The sequence below is a fragment of the Peromyscus leucopus genome, chromosome 16_21 (genome assembly GCF_004664715.2).
Source record: "Peromyscus leucopus breed LL Stock chromosome 16_21, UCI_PerLeu_2.1, whole genome shotgun sequence".
Classification (NCBI taxonomy): Eukaryota; Metazoa; Chordata; class Mammalia; order Rodentia; family Cricetidae; genus Peromyscus; species Peromyscus leucopus.
The window spans coordinates 68645834-68672388 of record NC_051084.1 but is presented as its reverse complement, the minus strand read 5'-3'; the positions used below and the strand labels follow the sequence as shown (position 1 = coordinate 68672388).

Genomic DNA, 26555 nt, shown 5'->3' with positions numbered 1-26555 from the left:
CATCCTCTTCTCTCACCAGCTTTACAGTACCCTTGGCTGTCACTTTTCAAGCTCCCAAGAAGCTTCAGGCTGGTCTGACTAAGTACCACACATGGCTACTAATTCCCAGTAACTGCAAGCTGGCTCTTAATGCTTTGTTTGCAAAGATTTGTTTATTATTTTAAATGGTATTTAGGTTTCTGTGTGTGCATGTGTGTGTGTACTTGTGGGTATGTGCATGTGGATATGTGCATGTGGGTGCATGTGCCCTCAGAGGCCAGAGGCCCTGGATTCCCTGCATCTGGAGTTACAGGTGGTTGTGAGTTGCCTGACATGGGTGGTGGGAACCAAACTCGTCCTCTGAAACAGCAGGAAGTACTCTTTGCCCCGGAGCTACTGCTTTTGATACCACTGCAGGGAAGGAACGCTCCACATTTTAGCATGCTAATGTGGATCCCTCTCTTTCACTGTGGCCACAAGAGTGCTGTCCTTAGCTCTTCCTCCAGTCTCCTCTGTTGAACATCAAGCTGGCCACTCTTTTGCTTGCTGCTGTACAGTGGATCTCCTAGCTTGAGTTTGTCTCTAGGACTGCCACTTAGAGATCCTGGGTATGAACTTCTACATGCTCTGCTCCAAATAACTTCCTTAAGGAAGTGGCAGAGTTCTCCGTTCTTAAGGGCTGCCTCTCTCTGCGCTGAACCTTGGTAGCATACTAGACTTGTTGGAAAGCAGTGTACACCACGAAAAGAAGGACCTGAGATACTTGAGCCCTATGAGGTTCCAGAAGAGAAAATCACAAGGTTAAATCGCCAACAAGTGCCAGATTGTATTAAGGGAAAGAAAGACCTGGGAAGAACTTCCTGACACCTCCTCTGGGTGCCTGCACTGACACTTTGGGGTTACTGTTTTGTCTAGTCACCTTCCAGGAGGTCATCCTCGTCAAGGCCTTTGATGATCTTTGCTTTGTAGTCTCGGATAAACATGTATTTCAGAAGTCTTCTAAGTTTTTTCTGTTGAAATATAAAGTAAGCCGTTTATAACACATTTTCTTTACTGATAAAAGATTGGTTTAAGATTAAATTTAATAAACTAGTACCTGATGATATTGGGGAAAATAGAACTATCATTAGTATAAGCAAAGAATGTAGCCCTTCAATAATAGCTAAGATGTAAGTGTTTATAAAGGCGTTTTCCACATGCATCCATCCAGACATTCCAGAATCACAAAATAATGCTTTTTTTGTATATTTTAGAAAACATCTTAAATTCCTTTTGATGATTTCAATAAATACCACATTCCCTTTGGTAAGCCAAGTGTCCTTATGCTTTGGAATTTTGTATATACTCTAAGACAAAAATTATGTAAAATAGATTTATAAACATCTAGACTAGGAGTTTTTAACAACTCATTTTTATATTTAACTTTTGAAATAAGACCTTGTTGTGTAGCCCAGGCCGAACTTGAGCTTGTGATCTTCTTACTTCAGCCTGCCTAGTGCTGAATAACAGGAAGGCATCAGCGCTGGCCCGCTGGCCTGCCGGGGAATCTTCTCACAGGATAGCACAGCCAGCAGCTCCAAGCCTGGACTGGAGGAGACCCCCAGCTGCCCCACTGGTTAGGTGTTAATGACGCCCTCTGGGCATCTAGAGGAGGAGGATGCAGTACTTCACTCTGACCATCTAATAATGCCTTGCAGCTTGTTCTGGGCTAACCCTAGATGTATTTTCTCTGGTCACGATCTTCAGGGTTTGGATTCCTAACAGTGGAAAGTACACTGTACATAGCTTTATACGAATATCACTCAACCTTTTCAATACCCCTGAGGTAGAAACAGATCTCTCTCTTTTTCCTGAGGGACCCTGAGGCAGACTACAGACTGATGACTGAGGCTGAGCAGAGCTAGAAGTAGAGGATAGCCTCTGAGTTGAATTCTGTCATATACTATTCAAGAGAGCCTACCTCACATGCCTGCTGCACAGGAGTCAGGAGAGACCACGGGAGACTGTGTCCATAACAAGGAAAGCACAGCAGGTGCTATAAACACTGCTTGGCTACCAACTCCAACTACTAAAAAATAGTCACTTTGCATCCCACAAAGTCTTGTTTTTCTTTTTTTCCCCCTTTCTCTTTGCTTTCACTATACCCATTATTTTAGTTTTATTCTGTTTAGTATTTTTCCTATATAAGCTACTTGATATTCTTTTTGGAATACTTTAAATTATAAATAAAATTATTTGAGAAAGATGAGAAGACTAACAACTATTCTGTTATAAATGTGTTGCTGATTGTTCAAAATAATCTGGTAAGAGTCCTGGATACCAGGAAAACACCATCAAGTGGCATATATTCCTGAAGTTTCTCTAGTAAAAAATGGCCACCTTCCTAACAAGGGGAAGGAGTGCCAATGTGGACTGTGTGAGCTTCTCTCTGTCTGTCAGTGAAGAGGAAATGCTGCTGGGAAAGCTAAGCGGTGCTCTTCTTTCCAGGCTGCTCCCACAGGGAACCTATGCTGAAGACCTTTTTCACAGCAGCCTTCAGGAGTTCTGGCCCAGCACCACTGTGGGTGCTGACTGCTCCTCCTTAAGGACCCTCCCAGTACAAAACAAACTGGCAATTCCTACCATCTTTCCTCCTCACTGTCTCCATAGACATGCACCATAGTAACTACCCATCCTGTCAGGTTCCCCGCCTGTGGTCTGTGCTCTGTAAGGCCTCAGTCATAATCTTCTGTCAGAATCTTCCCTACACCAACCCTCTTTCCCCATCTAATCATCCAACCTATGAAATTCTCCGAGTCTTATGCTTCAAGCATATCGCACAGACTGCCTCAAGTAGACTCCAAGCTTTTTGAAATTGAATGCATTTCTTTTTCTTTACAAATTCTTTATATTAATAAACAGCTGGTTATTAAAACTGGTAAAGGAGCATAGAATTTATTCAACTAGCTTCGTATGTAAAATTATAACATAAATAGACATACAAATATCAGCTTTAATGTCTTAATAGCCAGAGTTTGGAGTTTTTATTAAAAAAAAATTGAAATGACATTAGTTTTTAAGCTACTTGCACTAATTTGCTTATTTTTATAAGTCAGTGCAGAGAATAAACTTTGTATTTCCAGTTAAAAACGATGCTGTGAAAGTCTGAACTCTATGAGTATTAAGGTACAAACTGAGAGGAAAAAGAAATGTGCTACTCAGAGAGAGCCCATTCATAGGAACAGAGCTCGGCTGGGACCCAGGGGACACGAGCTGGCAGTGAAACTTGTCTTCGCAAGTACAGGAGGAGGAGGAAGGGTGAGCTGTGCCGCAGCCTTGTCACCAGAGATGAGCTCGTGTACAAAGCAAACGACCTCGGTAGGAAATGCATTTTGTGTCTAACTCGGGAAAGCTCAACATTGCTGCCCAGGTTGTGATTCTCATCTGAAAGCTGTAACAAGTCCATCATTTCCTTACATAAGTTCAGTTAAGCACACAATGGAATTGTTTTATAGTACCTTATCTTTTCTCATCAAGAACAGAAGATCTTCAGCAGAGATCACCCTAGCTCCTCGCAGCTGAGAGACTTCTGCAGCTTGCTGTAACTACAACAAAGGAAATGCAGGAAATTGTCTTAGAAATATAAGTTACACACAGTACAATCACAATGTCTCAAGACAGATAAATCTACTACAATAAAGACCCCAGGGAATAATTCAGCAATCACGTTATTGCTTTTTAAAGCAAAACTCCCTGTGCTTTAAGATAGCGAAAAACGCAATTAAATTAGCTTGTGAGTCCACCTGTAATAGATACAATAAACAGAAATCCTTGATCTCTTTCATGCAAAAGAAAAATCATATGCAGCTTCCAGAAATACATTAATACACCTGAAAATAATTTTATGAAATCTTATCCTTCCTCCCCATGTGTGCAACGGTCTCGCTCAGTATCACTAGTTGAATAAGTATATTATTAATCCGAGCTCCCATGCTGGTATGATGTGAAATAGCCCCATTCAGGACTTTCAAGATCAACAAAAACAGAAGCTGTTTCTAATATCCAAAGGGAAAAAAAAGACTTTTCGCTTTGGCAAGTCTTCAGTGGCTAAAGGATTCAGTCCATAAATCATAATACTGGACGGCATTAATTTCTTTCCACACTAATTACACACACACACAAAAGTGAACTGTATCTGGGATGCACAGGGCAAAACACACCGCCTGAAAGCCAGATCCCCTGAATGTCCATCTGGGCTTTCAGAGCTGCAAAGCCGAGAGTTTTCAGGAATTCAGAAGCCCTAGAAACATAATCTTACTTGAAAATGACCTGGAAAATAAAAGAATGTGAAAAATGATAGTTTTAGTTTTTGGCAAAGGCAAACTCCGTTTCTTATTTTGATTAGTTGGAAGGAACATAAAATAGGTCCATCTGACAAAAATCAAGACGCTGGAGCACATGTGAGAAAAATGTGCCTGGAGATTCTTCCAAATTTGATCAAACCATGCTGATTGCACAAACCCGACCCCCCCATCTTAAGTATTATAAACATATTTACATATGAAAGCTGCTCTCCCACCCCGCCAGATGCCTTTCTTTGATGGAGTAAAGCAACAACACACACTCCTGAGAGCTTCTTGGTAAGTGTCACACTGCCATCTTCACTATTGGAAATTAAATGGTGCATTTGTGCCGAAGGACCTCTGTTTGAATGTTTAAACCATCCTGCTAACTAAATAAGCTTCAAACCTTCTCTGAATGAGCAGACTATAGAAAGGACTCTCAACTCCTCCTGTGTCGGCTTTCCCACTGGATTTCCTGGATACTGGTAGTTGGTATATAAACAGAATCCTATCTAAATATAGAAATTTAAATTTAACTGTGAACCATTTAAGAAGAAACCTTAGGAGGGGGTTGAAAAGATGATATATCTCCCCTGAAAGAAACAACAGTTTTGACCATGTGCACACTTTCTCCCTGAAAACTGTTAGAATGTCAGGGAAATGTTTACACAACAATTTTTCAAATTAAAATATTTCCATCACAGCCTTAGATGCATTCAGTCAGTGTGGAGAATATGAGATACATATCTGTTTTTCTGGACACATATAGAGAGAACCAGAAGACAGCAGATAAATACATTTTTATTTTCTTAGATGAAGAAGTGGTGTCTACATCAAAAACTCTATAGACATCAGGAATGACCTTTATGCCATCAAAGGAACAGGTGAAATATGTGTCTCTAAAAGGTTCCCCAATAAATTAATCATTTATCTATATCCATACACAATGCTCTCTATAATACTCTCAAAATGTCAGACTGCAAACGCAATAACAAGAAACGTAACAAAATTACATCAGACAGAAGAGCTGAACATTTTGTACCATTTTCCAAAACTATTTGTTATAATAAGCCAAAATTTATGTGTGTGTGTGTGTGTGTGTGTGTGTGTGTGTGTATTTAAAGACATGGTTTCATTATGTAGCCTGGCTGGCTTGTTCTGTAGTCTAGGCTGGTTCTGAACTCAGAAGTCCTTTTGCTTCTGCCTCCTGAGTGCTGGGATTAAAGACTTGGGCCACTACCACACCCAGCTCACCAAAGGCTTTTCTAACTTCCCCCAACTAAAGGAACACTGTCTACCCCCCCCCCACACACACATACACACTATGAGCATTCCCAGTGCCTCTGGCTCTGTCCAGTTACTATGCTCTGGACCTGCCGATGACTGATGTATTCTGGGCTCCAGAATTACCTCTCCTAAATGCTTACCTCTTCTCTAGAAAAGAAGGAGAGGAATTTAGTAACTAGTTAAAGTAACCCATATGAACACAAGTATTACCCATGGGCTTACTCTCCTAAAATTTCTATGTCTACTAGCACAAGTAAAACCCACTCTTTGTTAATAGTCTGATGTACAAGTTGGCACCTTGGCACTTCAGATACATGGGTGCACAGCTCATGATCACTGAGTCCACATGAACATGAGGGGACTCATATCAGGAATGTTCCTAATGTTTCAGCGCGAAGGAAAGATAACTGTATACTCTTTCTAAATTTTTAAATGTATTTTTACTTTTAAATTTTGCATATAGGGGATTAGATATCATTGTGCATTTTGGAACAGGTTTCAGTGATTCTCTTCCCCATCTCTCTGCACTTGTAAGTTCCTGTTTTAACTTCTCCACACCCAAGTCTCTTTCCTCTTTTATGTTCCACATGCCCTTGTGCCCACCCTCATCTTCCTCACCACCTACTTGTTTATTTACCTTCTCTTGGTCTCTTTTCTAGTATAAAAGCCAGGTGACCCAAACTCAAAAGACAAAAGCAGCATGTTCTCTCTGATACAGTTACTGGCCAGCAGCGTGTACATGTATATATGAATAAACAGGTGTTAATGGGAATACAAGGTAATGTTTTGCGTGTATTTATTCATGTGGGTGTGTGTACGAGTGTGGGCACTCGCGCAGAAGTCAGGAGACAACTGCAGGAGCTGGCTGCCTCCTTCCGCCACGTGTGCTCAGAGACCAAACTCAGTGTCAGTCTTGGGCACAAGGCCCTTCACATGCTGAGCCGTCTCACTGGCCCATGATCCTCTTCTCTTACCAAACAATCTGGACTGTTAGTCTGCACAAATAAATGGAAGTTAAATTTGTTTAGCAGTAATTACTATGAAATAAGACTACATTTTTCATTTTTACAACAAATATTTAATAGTATAAAATATGCTAGAAATTGTGCCATAGACCAATACTTTAAACCTAATGGCTAGTTTAATAATCAATTGACTTGGTAAAATTGGTACTCAGGAACTTAGTAAAATATTTTTCAGAAAGACAATATAATTCGACCATTACAATAGTCCAGTCAAGGCGCTTCAATCTCTTCGGATTAGGACTTTTGTTCAGCAAAGGGGTAGTTGTACTCGTTACAACTGTTGGAAAGTTGAGAAAATCCACCTAACATTAAAACTCACTATGTTTATATTTTAAATAGTTCAGAATACTTTATTGGGAGGCTGATCCTATTAAAGGGTACAATGTATAACACATGCCATCTCAAGTGTGTTATTTATTTGTTTAAGATAGGTTCTCTGTGCTTCACTGGCTGCTCCAGGATCCAACTATATAGGCAAAGCTGATTTTGAACTTGATCCTCCTGCCTCAGTTTCCTAGGTTTGGGGATTACTGGTATATGCCACATCTAGTTTAATCTTTCATCCTATACATAAACATTTCGACTTCTCACTATTGCCAATGACACTAACATGGGGGGTTTCTCCCCCTGAGAAATCTTCAGCAGTGTCTGAGTGTGCTTCCCTGATATGCCTAGCCCTGGGAACGTGCTTTCTACTCCAGTGTTTATCCGAAGTCAGGCCTTTGGGGATTTTTATTGACCAGTGTCTACATTTCAGTGTCTCCAAATGATTATGGGTCATGGATTTACCAGCTACAGCCATCTTCCTAGTAGTATGGTTATTATATACTGGAACTGTGTCAGGTATAAATATTAAATTCTAGTTAAAATTCTTTCTAAAAAGTTTATGACAGAAAAAGTCAAAGGCAGTCTAGTTTCCTGCTGACTAGAGTGAGTCCCCATATCGCTTCCAACATTCAAAGCGTTTCTACTAGCAACCACTTCCAACTCTTGCTCTCGTTAGAAAGAAATTGAATCTACTGGGATAAGTTTACAATGCTTTATTTTCAGTTTAACTAGTACAGACGGCCTTACTCTGAGGCTGACGATTTAGTGATCTCTGAGGCTCTGAATTAACCACCATCTTCTTCTCCTTCAGATGCTGCCCTTCTATTGAATGTAAAGCTGGTCCTCACTTAGGCAGATAATCAAATTTCTCTTTAGAACTGATTTTCTTGGTTGTCCTTGTCTCCCTTTCTTTCCCTGGTGTACTACTATCCTATGAACCTGCGAGGACCTCATGTAAGACCCGGGTGGCCCTGCACCCCCCAGCAAGCTAGGACCTCGTGTAAGACCCGGGTGGCCCTGCACCCCCCAGCAAGCTAGGACCTCGTGTAAGACCCGGGTGGCCCTGCACCCCCCAGCACTGCTAGGACCTCGTGTAAGACCCGGGTGGCCCTGCTCCCCCCAGCACAGCGAGGACCTCATGTAAGACTTTATTTTCACCTCTGCTCTCTCGAACTTCACCCCTTATCTGGAGAGGACACATTCCTGAAAAGATTCACTTTTACTTTCTGAGCACAGACACACAATGGCTGTCTTAAAATCCTTGTCCACTAAGTTCAGTGTATATTATATTTAAGAGGCCATCTTTATTGACTTTTCCCCTTGAGTAAGAGTTATGCTTTTCTGGCATTTTATATTTTTCAGTAATCTGTGATTTTAGCAGATACTGAGATGGACAGGTTCTCAGGACTCTCGACTGTATGTTCCTTAAAAGAATAGCAATCCTCTCATAAGCAGACAGTTAACTCAAACAAACACAAATCACAATGTTCATCTCTCTCTTGTGGTTAGGTATGGCTAAAAAATACCTGTTAAGTTTTTGAAGAAAGGGTCCTTGGGAAATAAATATTTAAAGATGTGTATGTCTGCAAGTGTGTTTAGATAGGGCTGGCAAGACGACTTCGTGGCTAGGAGCACTTGCTGCCAAACACGACACTGGGAGTTTGACTCCCAGGGCCCCACAGGAGGGAAGAAGAGAACTGACTTCAGCAAGTCATTCTCTGGCCTCCACATGTGCACAACTCCCATCCTCTGGAAGAGCAGAGCTCTTAACTGCTAGACACCTCTCCAGCCCCCGGAGAGAGGTCCCATACACATTCCCACGTAAGTCGGAAGCTGGATCTCCATTTAACTGTCCTACTTTTCATGGAGTCCGTGTATTACATCACTTAGTCCTTAGGACAAATGTAGGAGAGAAGTGCCACAGATAAAACTATGACTTTAAGTAGCTGGGTGGTGGTGGTGCACGCCTTTAATTCCAGCACTCAGGAGGCTGAGGCAGGCAGATCTCTGTGAGTTCGAGGTCAGCCTGGTCTACAGAGGGAGATCCAAGACAGGCACCAAAACTATACAGGAAAAAAAACAACCAACCAACCAAACAAACAAAAAACTATGACTCTAAGTAATTAAAATGTGACATCCAGCCAGATTTATGTGTCTTCAAGATTATTTGTTACAACAGTGGAAACTCCTATTACTAGGCACACTTTGCTTTGCGTAGGAAGAGGCTATACCTACAAAAATATTCACGTGACCTGACTTGTTTGGTTTATGATTATACAACTTTGCACAGGTATGAAAGCACTACATAGCCAGCAGAAATTGAACTTAGAGTTCGATCTTTCCCCAGGCTTGTAGTATGTAGCTTGCTGACCAACCACAGTGGTCTGTAGCTCTCAGTCACCATCTTTGTCTTAGGGGGACAGTCAATACTAGAGCTCTGCCTGCATCAGGCCTATGTGGTGAAGCCAGTGTGCTCTGGACTGTGTGACATCCGTTTTCAGCTAATGACAGTTTTAGAGGAGCTGAGTCTATTTCAATTAGAAAGAGCATCTATCTAAAGAAAAACAGGTATCTCAAAACATCCAAGTTAGTGGTGCTCACAGACACAGTCTGAGCAGGGAGGAGAGAGGGTCTGAAAAGGATATTTGCTGCTAAACAAAGTTATATTACAAACAGAATAAATGACTTAATAATTTCTCATCACAAGATCCCTTTTTCTTCATTGGTGACTGGTCTTCTGTTCTTAGACATTTGAAACAACAACAACAACAACAAAATAACCTAAATTGATGAAGAATATGCCTCAATTTTTAGAGTTTTATTCTTATTCTTCTTTTCAGAATAGAAAAACAGTAAGTCAAACATAGTTAAGTGTTTAGCAATATGATGAAGCTATAATTATAAGTACCTTGGGACCAGAGGAATTCATATATATATGCATATATGTTTAAACACACACATAAATTTAAAGGAGTAGACAAGCCACAATCCATGTGGGTCCAGGAAGATTTGAAAATTTCCGATCAGCAATGACTATGTATGTATTTATCATATGAAGACAGCAGCCTTGACCTAGCTAATCCTTTGGTTGCTCATGTTTAGATGAGAAAGTAAGTGGTCAGGCAGTAACTATCAGCTTTCTCTTATCTTGCAAATGAGGTATTTATAAGAAAAAATTTAGAATCTTTTCAAATGTTAAAATAATAGACTATTTTAGTTTGATAATATATGATGGTATACTCAGTACTAAAACTCGATTGCTCATTACTAAGCTGGCTTTCAGTTCAAAACTATGATGTTTAGTGTCAACTGTCAACCTGATACATCTACGTCCCTGAGGAAGGGGGTCTCAGTGAGGAACTGTCAAAGGTTAGGCTGACCCGTGGACTCCCGTGTGAGGGCTTTTCTTATTTGGGTTCACTGAGGTGGAAGACCCACCATGGGCTGGGCCAGACTGAGCACAAGGGAAGAGCAAGCGGAGCACTAGCTGCTGCACTGACTCAGTGCTCCCTGCTCGGAGGACTTCCCACAGTGAGCTCGGGGACCTAGACTACAGACCCCAACCTTTCCTTCCTGACGCTGCTGTTGTCAGGCATTTTATCACAGGGACAGCAAATGAAACATGCACAAATGTTACACCAACTCACTGTCATTAACCAGAAAAAGATTTATCTGGCTCTATGCAAATCAGAGTCTGGCTTGCATGTATCTACGTGCATCAAACGCGTGCCTCGTGTCTGTGGAGCCCAGAAAAGGATGAGGCTTCAGAAATTTGGGAGCAGCTATGGGACCAAATTGGGATATTCTGCAAGGAACAAGTGCTCTTAATTGCTGGGACATCTCTGCAGCTTCTGTTATTACTTTAAAAAATTTAACTGTTGAAAAATAAAATTAAGTGCATTTAGTTGTTTAAATTAACATATAATGAAGTTGCAATGAAATCAAGCCTATCTTGAATGTATGCAGCATAATTTATAGCTGTCTTTGGGCTACCCAGTGATGGGAAAGGGGGGTACGTTGTAACTGCAATGAAGCAGACTTGATTTCCTTTACATTTCTTAACATTTGCAAACTCTTTTGGTGGCCTACAGTATGTTGTTCACTTCTTGGCACAGGTGCCCCATCTACAATCATTTTCACTCCTACTTCCAAAGTCTAACAGACACAGAGTTGTAGCATTTCTTCAAATGTATAAGAGACAAAGGGCTGTATTTCCTTTTCAGAGTGCTTGCAGATTTTCACAAGACAGTCTGATTTAATTCACTCTGGAAAGTTTGAAGGCAAACACAGGTCTATGTGGTGTTTCAATCAGAATACAATAATGAGCAAATACAATAATGAGCAGCTTACCAAATGGCAAAGTAAAGTGGCATTAAAGAATAATGCCCGGGAAGGAGGAAAGAAATCTCAGACACTGCATTGCTGTTCTTCCAAGTTTTGGCAAACTCTGCTTTATAATTTTGACTCCTTGTTGAGAAAATATCCAAAGAAAGTGCCAGTTTTAGCCTGTTAGTGTCAGCTGCTGAGACTCAGCACCAGTTTGAGGCGGGGGCAAGAGCTGCACATTCACTCCGTTCCAGTGTGGCTTCCTGTGCCGGTACAGCCTGTCCTGAGGAGCACGGCAGGACACTGAGATGATTCATTTTCACACACACACTTTTACATGGCCTAACTCACTGGTCATCTCCGTGCTACTGCAATGTCCAAATCCATTTCACAGGCACAGGCCTAAGGAGTGTCAAGAGTCACTGCTTTAGGAAAATCTTCCCAAACCATCTTGATACGTTCCCTCTCATCAGAGTTTATAAATGCCTGTGACTTGATGGTTAAATGAGATAATGTCATTCATATAGCAAGCCTCAAATGTCATGTTTATTTAGAAGTTAAAATTGAGATTCTGAGATAGCATAAGAAGTTTCTTACTTTTAGTATTAATAAAAACTAAAAGCAACTGTTGGATTATTATTGAACATTTTCACTTCCTTTACCATAAACAAAGAATGAAAATGCCTCATATGGAAAAATGTAAAAAAAAAAAAGACACTTGTACATTCACGTGAGAATTTTTATCATTTTATACACATACACAAACACGGCACAGGCTTGTATCACTGACATCTCTGTCTCACAGTGTATAAGTGAGCTATCATCTGAACTTAAAGGGAAAATTATACTGGGTCATTGTGATAAAGAAGTAATTATTCTAATAACTTTTCATGTATCTCACCCTCCATGAAATACAATGCAGACCGTAGTATGCATCCAGTTTTGTAGCTCTAGTTTTAGATAGGAAAATGTTCTGATCCTAAGGTTTGGCAAGTGGGAACTGAAGACTGATGAGTGCCAATGAGCCTCCAAGAATCTTTTGCTCTTATTTTTTAACTCCTGTATTTATAGGGTATAATTTACGGTTGCTTCTATAATTAGATGTGTGCATCAATGATTGAAGAAATTAAGAATCATGAAAGTGAACTTGGTGAGATGCAGATAGGAATCAACTGTCACAGTGAAATCTACTTAGCTATGCAAGTGGGACTATCAACCAACCAAATTAACTGTACAAGCAGAGGAGGAAGCACAGGATTAGGTCCTATTTGTAGTACAGATACAATGTTTACCATGATACCCAAATCAGCAGGTGATAGGTAATTTCTTCAGGACCCTACCCAATAGATCCAGATGATTTGAAAGCCAAAGACAATTGTAAAATGGCATCACAGCACTGTAGTTCCTACTGAATGAGAGATTGGTCTCTGCTTTCCACCTGCCCTTTGTTCTCAGCTTTTGATGGAGAGATGTTATTTGCATATGCTTCCTTTTTAGTCCCTCAGAGAAGGCAGCTCTTATGCAAATTCCATATCCAAAGACTGCTTAGATAGGAAAAGTGATATGTCTTGTATATATTTCATCATATTACATGCAGTGTATGTAAAGCTATGAAAAGGCAGGTTTCGGATGCCAGCCATGCCTCATCATTTAGGATATTAAGAAGGGCTCCAGGGCATGAAAATGGTTTGATAACAGAATGCTCTGCTCACTGAAAAGATAAAAAAAAAATAATAATGTAGTTTGAGCCAAGAATGCAAGATGTTGCTTAGCAATGGCCCCGTGTTAGCTGGGTTAGGCAGAAGCAGTAATGTACACAAGAAAGGGGAAGAAATTACACTGATAATATGGTAGTTGAGAAAATGTTTAGCTCTAGGTAATGAAAACCAAAATGGGGATATTGTTCTAAGATTCATTCAAATAGAATATAATGCTAAATCCACCCAAGAGTATTCACTCCATCAGACAGAAGATAGGATTCCCTCTGCCTTCAATGACAGAAGTGAGGGGTCCAGCTCTGGTGCTACTGGCGTGGCTTGAAAGACTTCAGCCAGCTCAGCACTATCAGTTCACAGTGGAAGGATCTCTCCACCAGCAGAAAGCTTCTCCTCCAGCATGGAACTCCTCATCGCCTCCTATGACAGTGAAGTAAACCTCCACTTAGGCAACAGGCAAAAGGGACAGTGAGAACTGATGGCTGTGAGGCAGATGCAGAGGACACGCACAGGAAAACTGGCATGAAAGGGACTTCCGTGTCCACTCTGGGTCCTCTGTGCACGTGACAATGCCATGGAGACTATGCTGACTTACCAAGACAAACTAAGCAACCCAGGACCTGTTTCATTTCAGGGGCATTAAAATAAGTGAGTAAAAAAAATGTAGAGAGAAAAGAAAATGCCTAAAACTTTACAGTGAACCAACACAGCATACTTCTTTTCCTGGATCACCAGGAAGTGAGCTGACAGGGGGTGAATCTTCAAATATAGTCGCATGGATGGGGCTAACATGAAACAGGTAAGCATGCGGCTAAAAGGCAACACTGCTCTCTGGTTTGTTCACCTACTATAGAGTTAGTGAACACCAGAGCAGAGGTCAGGGGTGCGTGGAGTGAAAAATTATGGGAATTAGAAGCAAAGCAAAGGAAGCAAGCAAATGCATGAATCAACAAGAGAATTAAAGGAAAATGAAAATTCAAACACACTCTCTAACCTTCACAGAGTTTAAGGCTGATCACTTTTAGTGATGGCCTACAATACATAGTGGCAGAGACTATAAAAAAGCACACTCTACAATAAGCTAGTTGAATGAGCTTGTGCTTCAATCAAGGCACTTAGAGTGGATGACCAGAACTTACACACTATGTGGAGGGATGCATCAGGCTCACAGGGCTGCAATGTTACTCGAGAGAGACAGAGACTTTATCGAGTCTCAAAGATGCTGTTGTAGACCACCTAAAATGTCCCCAGGAAGTATCCTGCTTATTCCGAGTTAACGCTGTGAGACCAGCTGATGTGTTTCTGCCCCAGGAGCAAACCAAACTGGGTCTCCTGGGCTTTAGTTGGGATTTGAAGAAAAGCTCAGTTGTCAAATTTTATCTGGACGAATTCCAATTGGTGTATGTGTGTCTAGGGCATCACTGTGGCTGACTCCATAAAGGACTTTACTTATGTATTTATCAGTGTGTTTATCAGTCAGAGCTTGGGAGGAAAATAGATAGCACAGTGGAGATCACTGGAAAATAGTTGACCAGAGTGACACCAAGTCTGCAAAGAAGGGCAGAGAGGCTGCTGGGGCCGCCTAGCCCTGCCCACCATACTCCTCACAGGTCTAACAACAGCAGGAAACCAAGGCTTGGAGGGGTAAAGGGCAGACAGTAGTCACCTGAGCTCGGAGGTCAGGACAGTCACCTGATGGGTACAACCAATCGTGACCAGGTATTCATTCACTCTCAGCTCTCCCCTGGTTACTCTTCTGGGTCAAAGTCAGTCAGAGGCAGAAGGCAAGAGGGATCTACTAGGAGGAACTTGCTAGAATGAAAGGTGAGGAGAGGATAGAGGGATGAGCTGAACACATGCAGAATCACATGACTCTTTAAGACTACTACTCCCCTCCCAATACCTAAAGTAGAATCTTTTTGTCCCCTTTAAAAATTGTTTCTGTTCAGAGAATTTAAAAATAGAAATGGGTGGGAAGTGTCCGCTACCAAATAAACAATGTGGTCCAGTGATGAAAACTGTAATTCCAGATTCCAAGTTAATTTAAGAAAGGGCAGCACCAATAACAAGTAACAAGAATAAACTAGGATTTGCTGAGTACACTATAGAACGCCTGACATATTTTAGATATTTTCTTTCTCTCTCCCCCCCCCCCCCCCGTGTGTGTGTGTGTGTGTGTGTGTGTGTGCGTGCGTGCGTGCGCGCGCGCGCGTGTTCATATGAGGATGGATGCATATGCGCACATGTGAAAGCCTATGGGTGACATCAAGGGCTATGGAGATAATTGTACACATTAAGTTTTTTTGTGTGTATGTGCAACTATAGGACTAAGTTTGGATCACCAGTACCCAGTTAAACCCAGGCACAATGCATCCCTGTAATCCCAGCATGGCGGGGGGCGGGGCAGGGGGAGAGTTGTGAAGACAGGACTCCTAAGACTTCTTGGTCAGCCCACATGGGGAGCTCAGGTTCAGTGTGAGGCTCTGGCTCAACAGATAAGGCAGAGAGCTAGTGACAGAGAAAAAGACATCCAACATCCACCTCTGCCACATGTGAATGCATGGCCACAATGCAAGCACATGAACATGTGTGCGCACGTGCACACGCGCGCACGCGCGCGCGCACACACACACACACACACACACACACACACACACTCACACACAATTATTCATGGCATAAAAAACAAAATTTCTTTGATGAAGACCTAAAGACCGAGTTGGAAACGCATTAAATTACAGCTCCCTGGTGTCTGCACTTTTCATGGAACTGATCTTTAAATAATCAAATAGCTATTAAAATCTCTATTTCCAAAGTATCATTTCACCTATGCTAGATTTAACTCTTAGATATTTCTAGAGAATGCCAGGCTTCCGTTTTTTAAAGTGCAATTTTTAACTTAATGTTCCTTGCCTAGGCCACTGACATGAAAGGGCTGCTTCACATCTCTCTGGGGTGGAGAAAAAGGTCCCATTTAAACCCTGAGAAGGCAGAAGACAAAATAAGCAAGTCTGATGAACAGAACTTTCTCTTTATTGCTTCTGAAAAGTTATGAAATAAAAATCTATTATTTAATTACACTGGATCACAAAGTAGAAAGGCAAGACGTACTGAAGGGGCAGTCCTTTGCTAAGAAGAAAGTGTCCCGTGTCCTCAGAGAGGAGTTTAACAAGTGCATGGATTGTGCAAACATTGCAAATCTACTTAATTGAGGTATGAGCTGTTTTAAATAAAAAGTAACAGAGTAATACAACACTAAATTTAAAGAAGGGAATTAAAATTATTTTACTATGGTGTTTTTGACCTAAAATTGTTTCCATTAGCTTACTTAGGAAACAGACAAAAATATCTCTGTACTATGCATAGCTAAAACAACATTATTAGGCAGTGGGAAACCTGTCTCAAAAAATAAGGGAGAGAGCAATTGAAGAAGACAGCCAACTCCAATGTCTGTCCTTTACATACATGTGACTGCATACCTGTGCACACACATGTACACATACATGAACACACAGAATGAAAGCCTTTATTCACATTTCGATAGGTTCTGCTCAGAGTAGCTTTCCCCAACCCTGGGAAAGGTAGAGCAGGCTCCGATCTCCTGTTTTTCATCTATCCAAAATTACCTTACCTACAGTAAATACAAGCAACAGTGTTAATGGCAGAGAATGGCACAGTCTATTTATTCATCTTTTATGTCCCTGTTCAAATCTGTGTCATTATCTCTTATTCTTCTCATCTAATAATTTTCCTTGCTATGGGTCCAAAGCTCACCCTTGGAACTTGCTGTCCTACAAGTCTAGAATAATTTTTCCAAAACTGTCATGCTAACTTGAACCAACTTTTAACACCTAACACAGGCCTCACTGACATCTTCCCAAACCCCTTGCTTTCAGAAGGCCCAGAACCCTTTGTCTGTTTGTCTGTTTGCCCAGACTGGAATCAAACTCATAGTCTTCTTGTCTCAACTTCCCCAATGCTGGCATTATGCGTGTACACCAGCACTTGTAGCTCCCCAGAGCATAACTGAGTAAATATGATGGCACAAGACTTTAAAGGTGGGTTTCCTTTCCTAGCTCTGTCACTTACCTGCTAAATTACCTGCAGCCAGACTCAGATGCATCTTGTCATTGATAGTAAAATCTAACATCCGAGTTGTCACTCGATGTAGTATTTACTAACTAAATGAGTGACTGTGCCTATACTATACTAAGAACTTAAACATGGCCCGGTAAACCTTCTAACATGTTCTTAATAAGAGGAGCATGAGATTGAAATAGCTTGAACTGGACTCATGGTTAGTAGAAGAGAGAATCCAGAGAAAAATCCTGGCCTGGCTTCAGGGTAGGTAAGCACATCCTGTCAGCTGGAGAACACTATCTTAGACTAGGTTCATTGGTCTTAGGCTCTTGCATAGCATCGTCTCCAGTTGGGAAATAGAACCATTGTTTTCTGGCCAAATAAAGACTCATTTTTAAAACATGCAAGCTGGGGTTTCAGTTTTAAAATAAATAATAATTTTAGTATTTCAAATTGCCACTGATGCACTTCTCCAGGGTTTTATAATCGTATAAACACTGTTTGATTACTCCAAGACAGCGGCTCTCAATTTCACATTATGGATTAGTTCATGAGAGGAAAAATGAGTACTACCAACTCTAACTATACCACCATGCCAGTGGAAAGAGACCTCACCATTATTCACGGGAAGAATGGCGTCTGAGAAAACACTTTAGAATGCCATAAGTAAATTATTAATCCATGCTATAAAACAGACTATAGACATGGGCATATTGTAAACCCTAGAACTGTAAGAAGCCAGCTGGCAGACCACCCAGAGACTCCTGGGAGACCATCTGTGGTCTGTGGGGACCACACTCTGGGAGTCACTATTAGAAGAAATGAAACTGCTTCCTCCTTAGGAACTCAGGAACTTGGTTTGGGGGGGGGGGCGGGTAAGAGGAGGGAGGGGGTTGGCCCCTTCTTGAAGCCAAAAATATCAAAGTATTAAGCCCTCCAAATTCTTCTAAAACACTGTCATAACCCTAAAAGTACCTTGTTCGGAGGGAGTCATGTACTGGTACTTAATGAGGCTGAGAACGTCTAACATATATGACTATACACACATGTACATGACATATACACATAAACACAATGCTTAGGTTTCCCCATTTCACTGTAGAAATTCCAACTGTTCCCTTGCTCTCCATTAAGATTTTGCCTGAAATAATGTCACTACACCTAATGTCAGTATGCAAAAAATAAACCAAACCAAACCAATGTGTTTTTTACATCAGTCTATCTAAACAGCCATATTCTTGCATCTACACTGCTGTCATTACTAAGGGATCGTTGCAACTACTTTTTCAGCCAATTTATGAGCCTCAGGAAAAGAGTAGCATGGATACTTTACAGTAAAATATCCAACTGCTTACTGGATGGCGGCTATGTGCCAGGAAACCAAACATGCTACAATAGCGAGAAAATCCTTGAAGGAGAAGGACAGAAGCACGGGGCCTTCAGAAGTCAATTCAAGGAAGGACGGGAACTCAGTAAAAAGGACTTAAATTGGCATTCCCAATTACTAAGGGAAAACTCTACTTAATAAATGTTAAAACACTAGATGGAAACACCAGTGTGGTGGAATCCATCTCAATTCAACAGAAATTGTCCGAAAAGAGTGTTCTGGAATTGCATAGAGTTCTGCCCTCGCTTCCTTCCCGTTGCTGTGACGAAACTCTGGCAAAAGCAACTTCAGGGGCAAAAAGGCCTGTTTCAGATTGCAGTTCAGGGACAGTCTGCTGCTGTAGGAAGTCAGAGCCACAGGAACCTCAAGCGGCCGGTCAGATGACATCCAAAACCAAGAGCAGACGGCAGTGGATGAAGGCATGCGTGTTTACACTCAGCTGGACTCTTGTCTGCTCTTATACAGCTCAGGATTCACTGCCCAGGGAATGGCACCACTCACAGGGGGCGAGTCGTCCCACATTAATGAACATAAGATCATTTCCAATAGACATTTCCACAGTTCCTCATTGTGACTCTCTCCTTAGATGATTCTAGATTGTGTCAAGTTGACACTTAAAATTGATATGGAATCACTCTCATGATGCAGTATTAAATATGAAAAAAGGAACCAAAGTATACACAAAGAACACTATCCTTGTATATAAATTTATATAAGTACTTATAGATATACATATGTACATATATACATGAATAAATAAGATGTATATATGTGTGTGTCTATACAAATATACAATTATATATTTGTAAGTATACACACAGATACATGGTTAATTTTCATAGCTACGTGGCTGGATTTGGAGTCACTTTGGAGAACCTTTGGGCATGCCCTAAGGTTGCTTCTAAAGAGGTTTAACTGAAGAGGTGGGTGGCGTCATCCTATGGGCTGGGAGCCCAGAAAGGAAACTGGAACAGGAGAAAGCCTGCCTACCATCTGCATTCACCTTTCCTTTTGCCTCAAACTCCCATGGCCACGTTGTCCCTTTCGTGATGGACCGTCTATCCTCTCTTCTGCTGCTTCCTGTCAGGGAAGTCACACAGCAGAGAACCAACACATACATACAGACACTTGCAAAGAATGGGATTTCCCCAAGAATGCTTTTTAATGGGCTTTGACTGCTATTAATAAACACATAACAGTGGCACAGGGTTCTATGGCGACAGCAGTTCACAAGAAAATAAAAACGTAGTCATTTTCATGACGTTTGCATCATCTTCCCAACAACAGCCGTTTTCAGTCTTTTCGCCCTGTTACGGCACTGTAGTGGAGAAGCAGCAACAACACACTGTAGAATACTATTTGGCCTGAAAATGGAAATCATAACATTTCCATAAACCTAGAGGACTTCATGTTAAGGGAAGTAAGCTAGACAAGGTAATATTGTATGTTTTCCCTCATGTTTGATATAAAAATCTTGAAATCATATAGAGAATGGAATGGTATTTATTGGAAGTTGGCGAGGGGGGAACTTAGGAAGATATTGGCCAAGAGCTATAAAATGTCAGTTAGCCGTAAAGGTGCCTTTGCCCTCTGAAGTTCTGATATTATAGGATTTAGAGTGACGTTTTCTGCCGTACCTGCCTGCCCGCTGTCTTTGCTGCCCACTGGGAGTGGATCCCGATCTACCACAGTGAGGCCAATTCAGGACTTGAGCCAGCCTCTAGTAAGGGCAGGGGCATGACTACAGTCCGGAGACACTGGACTCTGCAAGCGCCTTCACTGTGCACTGCTTAATGCAGACGGAACATCACAAATACAAACAGGTAAAACAGCCCCTTCAAACTTTATTCTGCACTACATTTAACTCTGGAATGCAGCAGTTTTCCCAATTGTACAGCCTCTGAGTTAGAAACGCCGATACTGTGCTCTTGAAGCAGTTAAATAATCAAAATGAATAATTATATAATGTAGAAAAATACACCTGTTGATGAAATAGGAACAAAAACTAATAACCACAGTAAGTACATCTGACAGGAAAAGATATTTGACACTTATGTCTTTTAGGCAGTGACTTTCTGTGAAAGAGAAATTATACATGTACCTCATTTGCTTGAAACATTTAAACAAACCGGTTCAAGCAGAGCACGTCTTGAGTTCCACCCCAGAGTCATGCCTGTATTTTCAGCACTGGCCTTGACACCCACAGCTTCCCACAGGAAAATGACCTCTAGCACTACCTTGCCCGACACCCCATACTTATGGGTTAACAAGCACTGTCACACAGAGAGGGGGTGGGGGGATACTTTCATTAGAAATATCTATAAATATATCCACATGATCATCACGAGTCATGAACATTTTTCCAAAAATATTTCACATGATAATACACAAATATAAATAAGCTAATAAAATACTAAAAAGTAGAATAAAAACACAACTTGGTTTTCCATTAAGGAAATTTTCATTTTTGTGCAAAGAGTGGGCAAGCACAACAATAATTTGAACCCATAAACCTAACCAGCTAATGCATGAATGGGCTCAGGCTGTTGGACAGTTAAGAAACAGGACCAGGAAGGACAGACGGCATGGATGTGCTACAAGTGAGGAGCAAAAGGAACAGGCAGGTGGAAGCCCAAGGAAAGCCTGTTCTACCTGCTTCAACTGTCTGAGATGTGGTATGCCGATCTCCTCCAAATTGAAACAGTCCATGCTGGAGAGAGAGTGTTTAAGATTCAGAATGGAAGCAACTCCTAAGTCTCATGCTGGGCTGGGTTCTTTCATGACACAGCTGCTTCTACGCCATCCATGCTCTTAAAGTATCCCAGGACCCCACTCCCAACACCCATTGGCTCACTCAGTTGGAGTTTGGTGGAATCCTACTCTGGTCTGTTGTGAGTTGATGAACAGACACTGGTTAACATCTCCCCAGGAAAACTCATAAAGCATGCAGAAACAAAGCTTTGAGTATAAGGTTGTGAAAGCAGATAGAAGTTTAAACAAAAAAGGAAAACACATATTATCCAGGAAAAGAGGAAAGTGAATGACACAGGGAAACAAATGTCAGCATCTCCTTGCACAGGGTAGCAACCCTTTCAAAGCTGTTGTCAGGAACAGGTAGGTGAGAGCACTCCACCCTGCCCTAGCAGCAGTGAGCCCTTAGTGCGGACTGAGAGCTGGCGAGAGCTCAGTTTCCCTAGCACTGGACTCTGCCAGGTGAACTAGAGACAGATGCAGGGCACTGATAATAATTACTGACCACAGAATCTAAAGCTAAGTGAGGGATGCTAAGAGGGGGTGACGAGAGAAGTTACATGAGCCCACAGCTACTGTCAACTACCTAGGTCTAGCATATGACTATGGAACTGACCTCGGAAGCAGGACGGGGACTAGTAACAGGGTACGAAGAGAGGAAATGAGAACCATGCCATTCAGAGCCCCGGCAGGGTCCGTACACGGCCACCCAAATGACCAAGAATTAGTACAGCACGATGATAGGCAGGTCTTAAGACCTTCTGAGAAAGGCCCAGCAATGACTTAGGCCTTCCCATCTCTGCAATGATATGTTTAGTTGCAACAGGGATGTGAACAAAAAGTCATTTTATAGATTGTAAGAGGAGACTTAAAATACAATGGGCTATTAATTAATGGGGTAGAAACATAATGACATTAGGTAGTTATAGATTGTTAAAAGCATAAATATGCCTTTAAAATAAGATTGGCATGGCCATTTTTGTCATGATACTTAATTCATTAATTTAATATTAACATGTAATTTTTATCATAAGGTAAAAAAGAAAAAGACAGTCATAGCAAGTTTCATGGAAAGGTTTTGGAGAAATATGCTGAATACAAATTTCAAATTACAACACAGGTATCTTAAAAATATCTTTGGAAGCCGGGCGTTGGTGGCGCACGCCTTTAATCCCAGCACTCGGGAGGCAGAGCCAGGCGGATCTCTGTGAGTTCGAGGCCAGCCTGGGCTACCAAGTGAGCTCCAGGAAAGGCGCAAAGCTACACAGAGAAACCCTGTCTCGAAAAACCAAAAAAAAAAAAAAAAAAAAAAAAAAAAAATATCTTTGGAAAGTTCAATCACACAAAAGGTTATGAGTAATGTGCATTTTTCAGTGGATGATGATAGTCAATATAATTAAACACCTTTGACTCAGACACTTTTATGTAACCCAATTTCAATTTGCAAACACATTTTCTACATAAATACAGCTCTTAGAGTGCCGCATTATTACTAACAGACATTATCTTAATTTAGTAGTCATGAGAAGTAAAAACTTCAAATCTTGAATGTGTCCTGGATGCTACAACAGAGGCTGGAATGCAAAGATGACTAAATAAGACCCTTATCTTTATGTAGACTAGTTCCATGTTTAAGACAAGATAAGAAAAGTGGGGTGAGGAATGGAGTAGGGAGGCTACTTCAGAAACCATCAGCAAGGCGGAAGGGAAGAAAATGGCTGTGTGGTGTATGTATGAGAGGTGCAAGTCTGCAACTGAATTCTCTACAGTTTGCACTTACTTGATGACCTGAATTTCTGAGCAATGGCTGCTGAAGCCAGACTGGCACACCTGCCCACAAATAACTTCTACAATTCACTAAACTTTGTGACCTTCATCATACAAACCTACGAAACTGCCAAAGAACAACTGTAACAAGTCTTTTCCTGATCTTCTTCATCTCCAGCATAAGGCAGTGTCTACCTTGTGGTTAGGAGAGGACTGACTGTGTTAATGTCTGTGAGGCACGTACAGTGCTGTCAGAGCCGGGCAGCAGAGATGCCCAGTGGTTAGGAGCACTTGCTGCTTTTGCAGAGGACCCAGGTTCGGTTCCCAGCACCCATGCTAGTCACTCAAACCACCTATAACCTCAGCTCTCCCAGGTACCCCACACATGTATGCGCACTCACACATATGCAGACATACTTTCACATAAAGAAAAAGAAAAGATCAAGAAAAGAACTCAGACATGTTAGTTACAACATTAGAATGTAAGGTCCATGAAGGTGACAATTTTTGTTTTGTTTCCAGGAAGCATTGCCAGCACCTAGAACAGTGTTTGGTACTCACTGTTTAACATGTGAATGGGTAGATAAATGAACATCAAGTGCTGTATTAATACTAAAAACAAACAATGACACTTATATAGATGTGGATGCTAAGAGATGTGCACAGTCCTTAGAAGCCTCAAAGTTTAGACTTGCATTTAAAAAAACTATCTGCTTTGTTAATACTTGCAAATACCAAATGTAGGAGATTTTCTTTCACATTAAACAATTCTCCAGCCTTCTGGATAACAAGTGGGTGTCCAGTGAGGTAACCCAATTCTGACTGATTACTTGGAACTAGCTCAAACCCCATACAAAGTATATGGGAATGAGCAACAACTACCAGGAGCTGGTTTTCCATCCTCCATGTGAGTCCCAGAGATGGAAGTCAGGTCATCAGAGTAAATTAAGAATGTCTTTACCTGCTGAGCCATCTTGCGAGACATGCCTCCAGTCTTCTTACTGGACTCGAAGCAATGAGAAGGCTAAGCTCCTCTAACAAAGGGTGCTGTCTGCAACCACAGCATCAGATGTTTGTCATACACACTGTCCTCTATTTCATCCCTATAAAGAACTACTTACAGCAGCCGAGTGCCTTCCTGTGGCCCAGTGCTCTTCGAGAGCACTGTGTGCCTGATGAGCCCAGGAAACTTCCCTGTGTCCTTTATTATTGCCTGAACAATCAGCATGCCCTCCCTGAACTAACCCGGCTACTGAGTGAAGATACACTTAGGATTTTTCTCATTTCTGCTTTACACACTAATAAACCTGCAGCCCTGTCCCCCTCTTTAATCATCCTTATTAGTTAATTTCAGCAGACCTTCAGAGGACAGAGCGGAACTCCCTCATCCCAGTACCCCCTGCCCCACATTCACTAACAAGGGAGTTCTCCCTAGACCCCCAGTCCCCAGTAAGGGTTTGTATACAGGTTTCTCTGTGGATATGACTAAGTTACTGGGGATTTAGTCCATCCCCAAAGAGCCCACTCTTCCCCAACCCCTGGGTCTAACGCAGCACCTGTACTAGAATCTGCACTGCAAATAACTCACTCAGTGCAGACTCAGAAAGGAGTTTTAACACAAGCCTTTGCAGTGTGCAAACGAGGAGGATGGAGGCCCATGACACTCTTCTTTGTCTCACTCCAAATGATACTAATATTTCCTAATATTAAAACAAAAATTATTGAAACAAAACCACTTCAAACTTATGGAAGGCTAACTAAAGGCACAGGGTAAGCTGCAAAGCATTTATCCAAGAACAAAGACCAGACCAGGGTCAACAACAGCAGAGCATTCCATATGCTAATTTAGGAAACCACCGAGCCCCACTCCTACTATTACATAGGTACATGACATCATACTGCTGCTCTTTTTTTTATTAAGAAAATTTTTTCATTCACTTTATACACCAGAGATCCCCCTCTTCCCGCCTCACCCCCAGCCTCCCCCTCCCAACCCACTCCACGCTCTCCCCCATAAGAAGGCAAGGCCTCCCATGGGGAGGCTTCCCTCCAATGGCTGATGGAAGGAGATGCAGAGATCCACAGCCAACACCAGGCAGAGCTCCAGGAGTCCAGTCAAAGAGAGAGAAGAGGGATTCTATGAGCAAGTACATCAGGATCATGATGGGGAAAACTGCAGACTACCAAACCAAATTAGTAGGAACTCATGAAAGTTGGATGAATGTCTGTGGAGTCTGCATGAGACTGGACTATAGGCCCTCTGCATGGCAAAACAGTTGTGTAGCTTGATCTGCTTGGAGGGGGGGGGCAAGCGGTAGGATCAGAATCTATCCCTGGTTCATGAGCGGTTTTTTTGGAGTCCAATACATACTGCTGCTCTTAGTAAAAGATTTGTTATGGAGCTTATGGAAAAGCTTGTTCATGGGGCACTATCAGAAACAGTAGCAATAGGTGTAAAGGAATCACAGCATTATAGCTCTTTCTACTGCAAAACATGGCAAGAACGATCTCCCACAAACCCCACCAAACCACAACAGCAACAAAACCAAAACGTCAAAGCAGCTGTCTATAGAGTTCAGCACAAGTTACCCCCGAATATGGCATTAGAAACTAAGACAGTGGAGAATGGAAATGTCCACTCTCACCTCCCTCTCCTTCCCTGAAGCAGGCCATCAACCCCAAGCATGCCAGTCAGACTCTGATCTCCCCCATCTTCTCCTAAAGATCTTCATGTAACAAGTGTCCTTCTCAGGACCCAGAAGGAAGGAAGGAAGACATGGCCATCGAAAACCCGAGTAGTAGGCAAGTTCTGCTAGGTTTGTCCACATCATCACCGTCATAGTCACAGTTTTCTACTACACACTCTTCACCACACACACTAAAAGTCAACACTCCCTTTTTCTTTGGGCCTTCATTTATGAAGGCTCATATGACATGTAAAAACACGTATTAGGTAAATGTGCGCGCACGCACGCACACACACACGCTTTATTACAGCCATGAACTCATTAACTTTGCAACAGTTAAGATTAATGTTGTCTGCCATTCCACAGCCAAAGGGAGTTTTAGAAGATGAGAATGTGTTATAGGAGTTCTCTTACACATACAGACACCACATGCAAAATCAGGAAAAACAAGAAAGGCCTCTAGTCAACTATTTATCCAGAGGTGACATCTGTGCATCCCACAGTGACTATGAGGAAGACACAGCAAAGGCCAAGTGACAAAAATGCTTTAACTGAATGGGAACTGTGACACATGGAGAAATCTAGTGCCCACAGAACTATCCAGTAACAGGCTGAATGTTAAAGTCTGCTAACCTACGGTTAATACGGAGAAACCAAGTTTAATAATAAAAAGTGAGACGTAAAAACAGAGATGATATTGGTCCATCAAAGTGAAGGCAGGTTTTCTAAAACCAGCTCTGTCATTAAGTAAACAAAAATACTAGGAGTGCTAAACCTCTGGGCAGAAAGCACCCTGGGGAAGGCTCACAGTTCCACTGGCAGATCAAACCTTGTAGGACTCTGATTGTTTGCTGTGACCTAGTCAGGTTTGCTTGGTTTTATTTTATCTAGTCACTATTATA

General features: G+C 41.7%; 1 protein-coding gene across 5 annotated transcripts in view; it reads right to left on the bottom strand.

Annotated features, from left to right (window-relative positions):
* Supt3h (SPT3 homolog, SAGA and STAGA complex component) overlaps positions 1–26555 on the bottom strand; it is a 349478-nt gene that overhangs the window by 117236 nt on the left and 205687 nt on the right. For all 5 annotated transcript variants that reach the window (XM_028890682.2, XM_037200133.1, XM_037200134.1 and 2 more), the window contains exons 4-5: positions 3477–3563; positions 899–989 (exon numbers count right to left, since the gene is read on the bottom strand). In XM_028890682.2, the coding sequence (XP_028746515.1) occupies positions 899–989; positions 3477–3563 (178 nt within the window). The remainder of the gene's footprint in view (positions 1–898; positions 990–3476; positions 3564–26555) is intronic.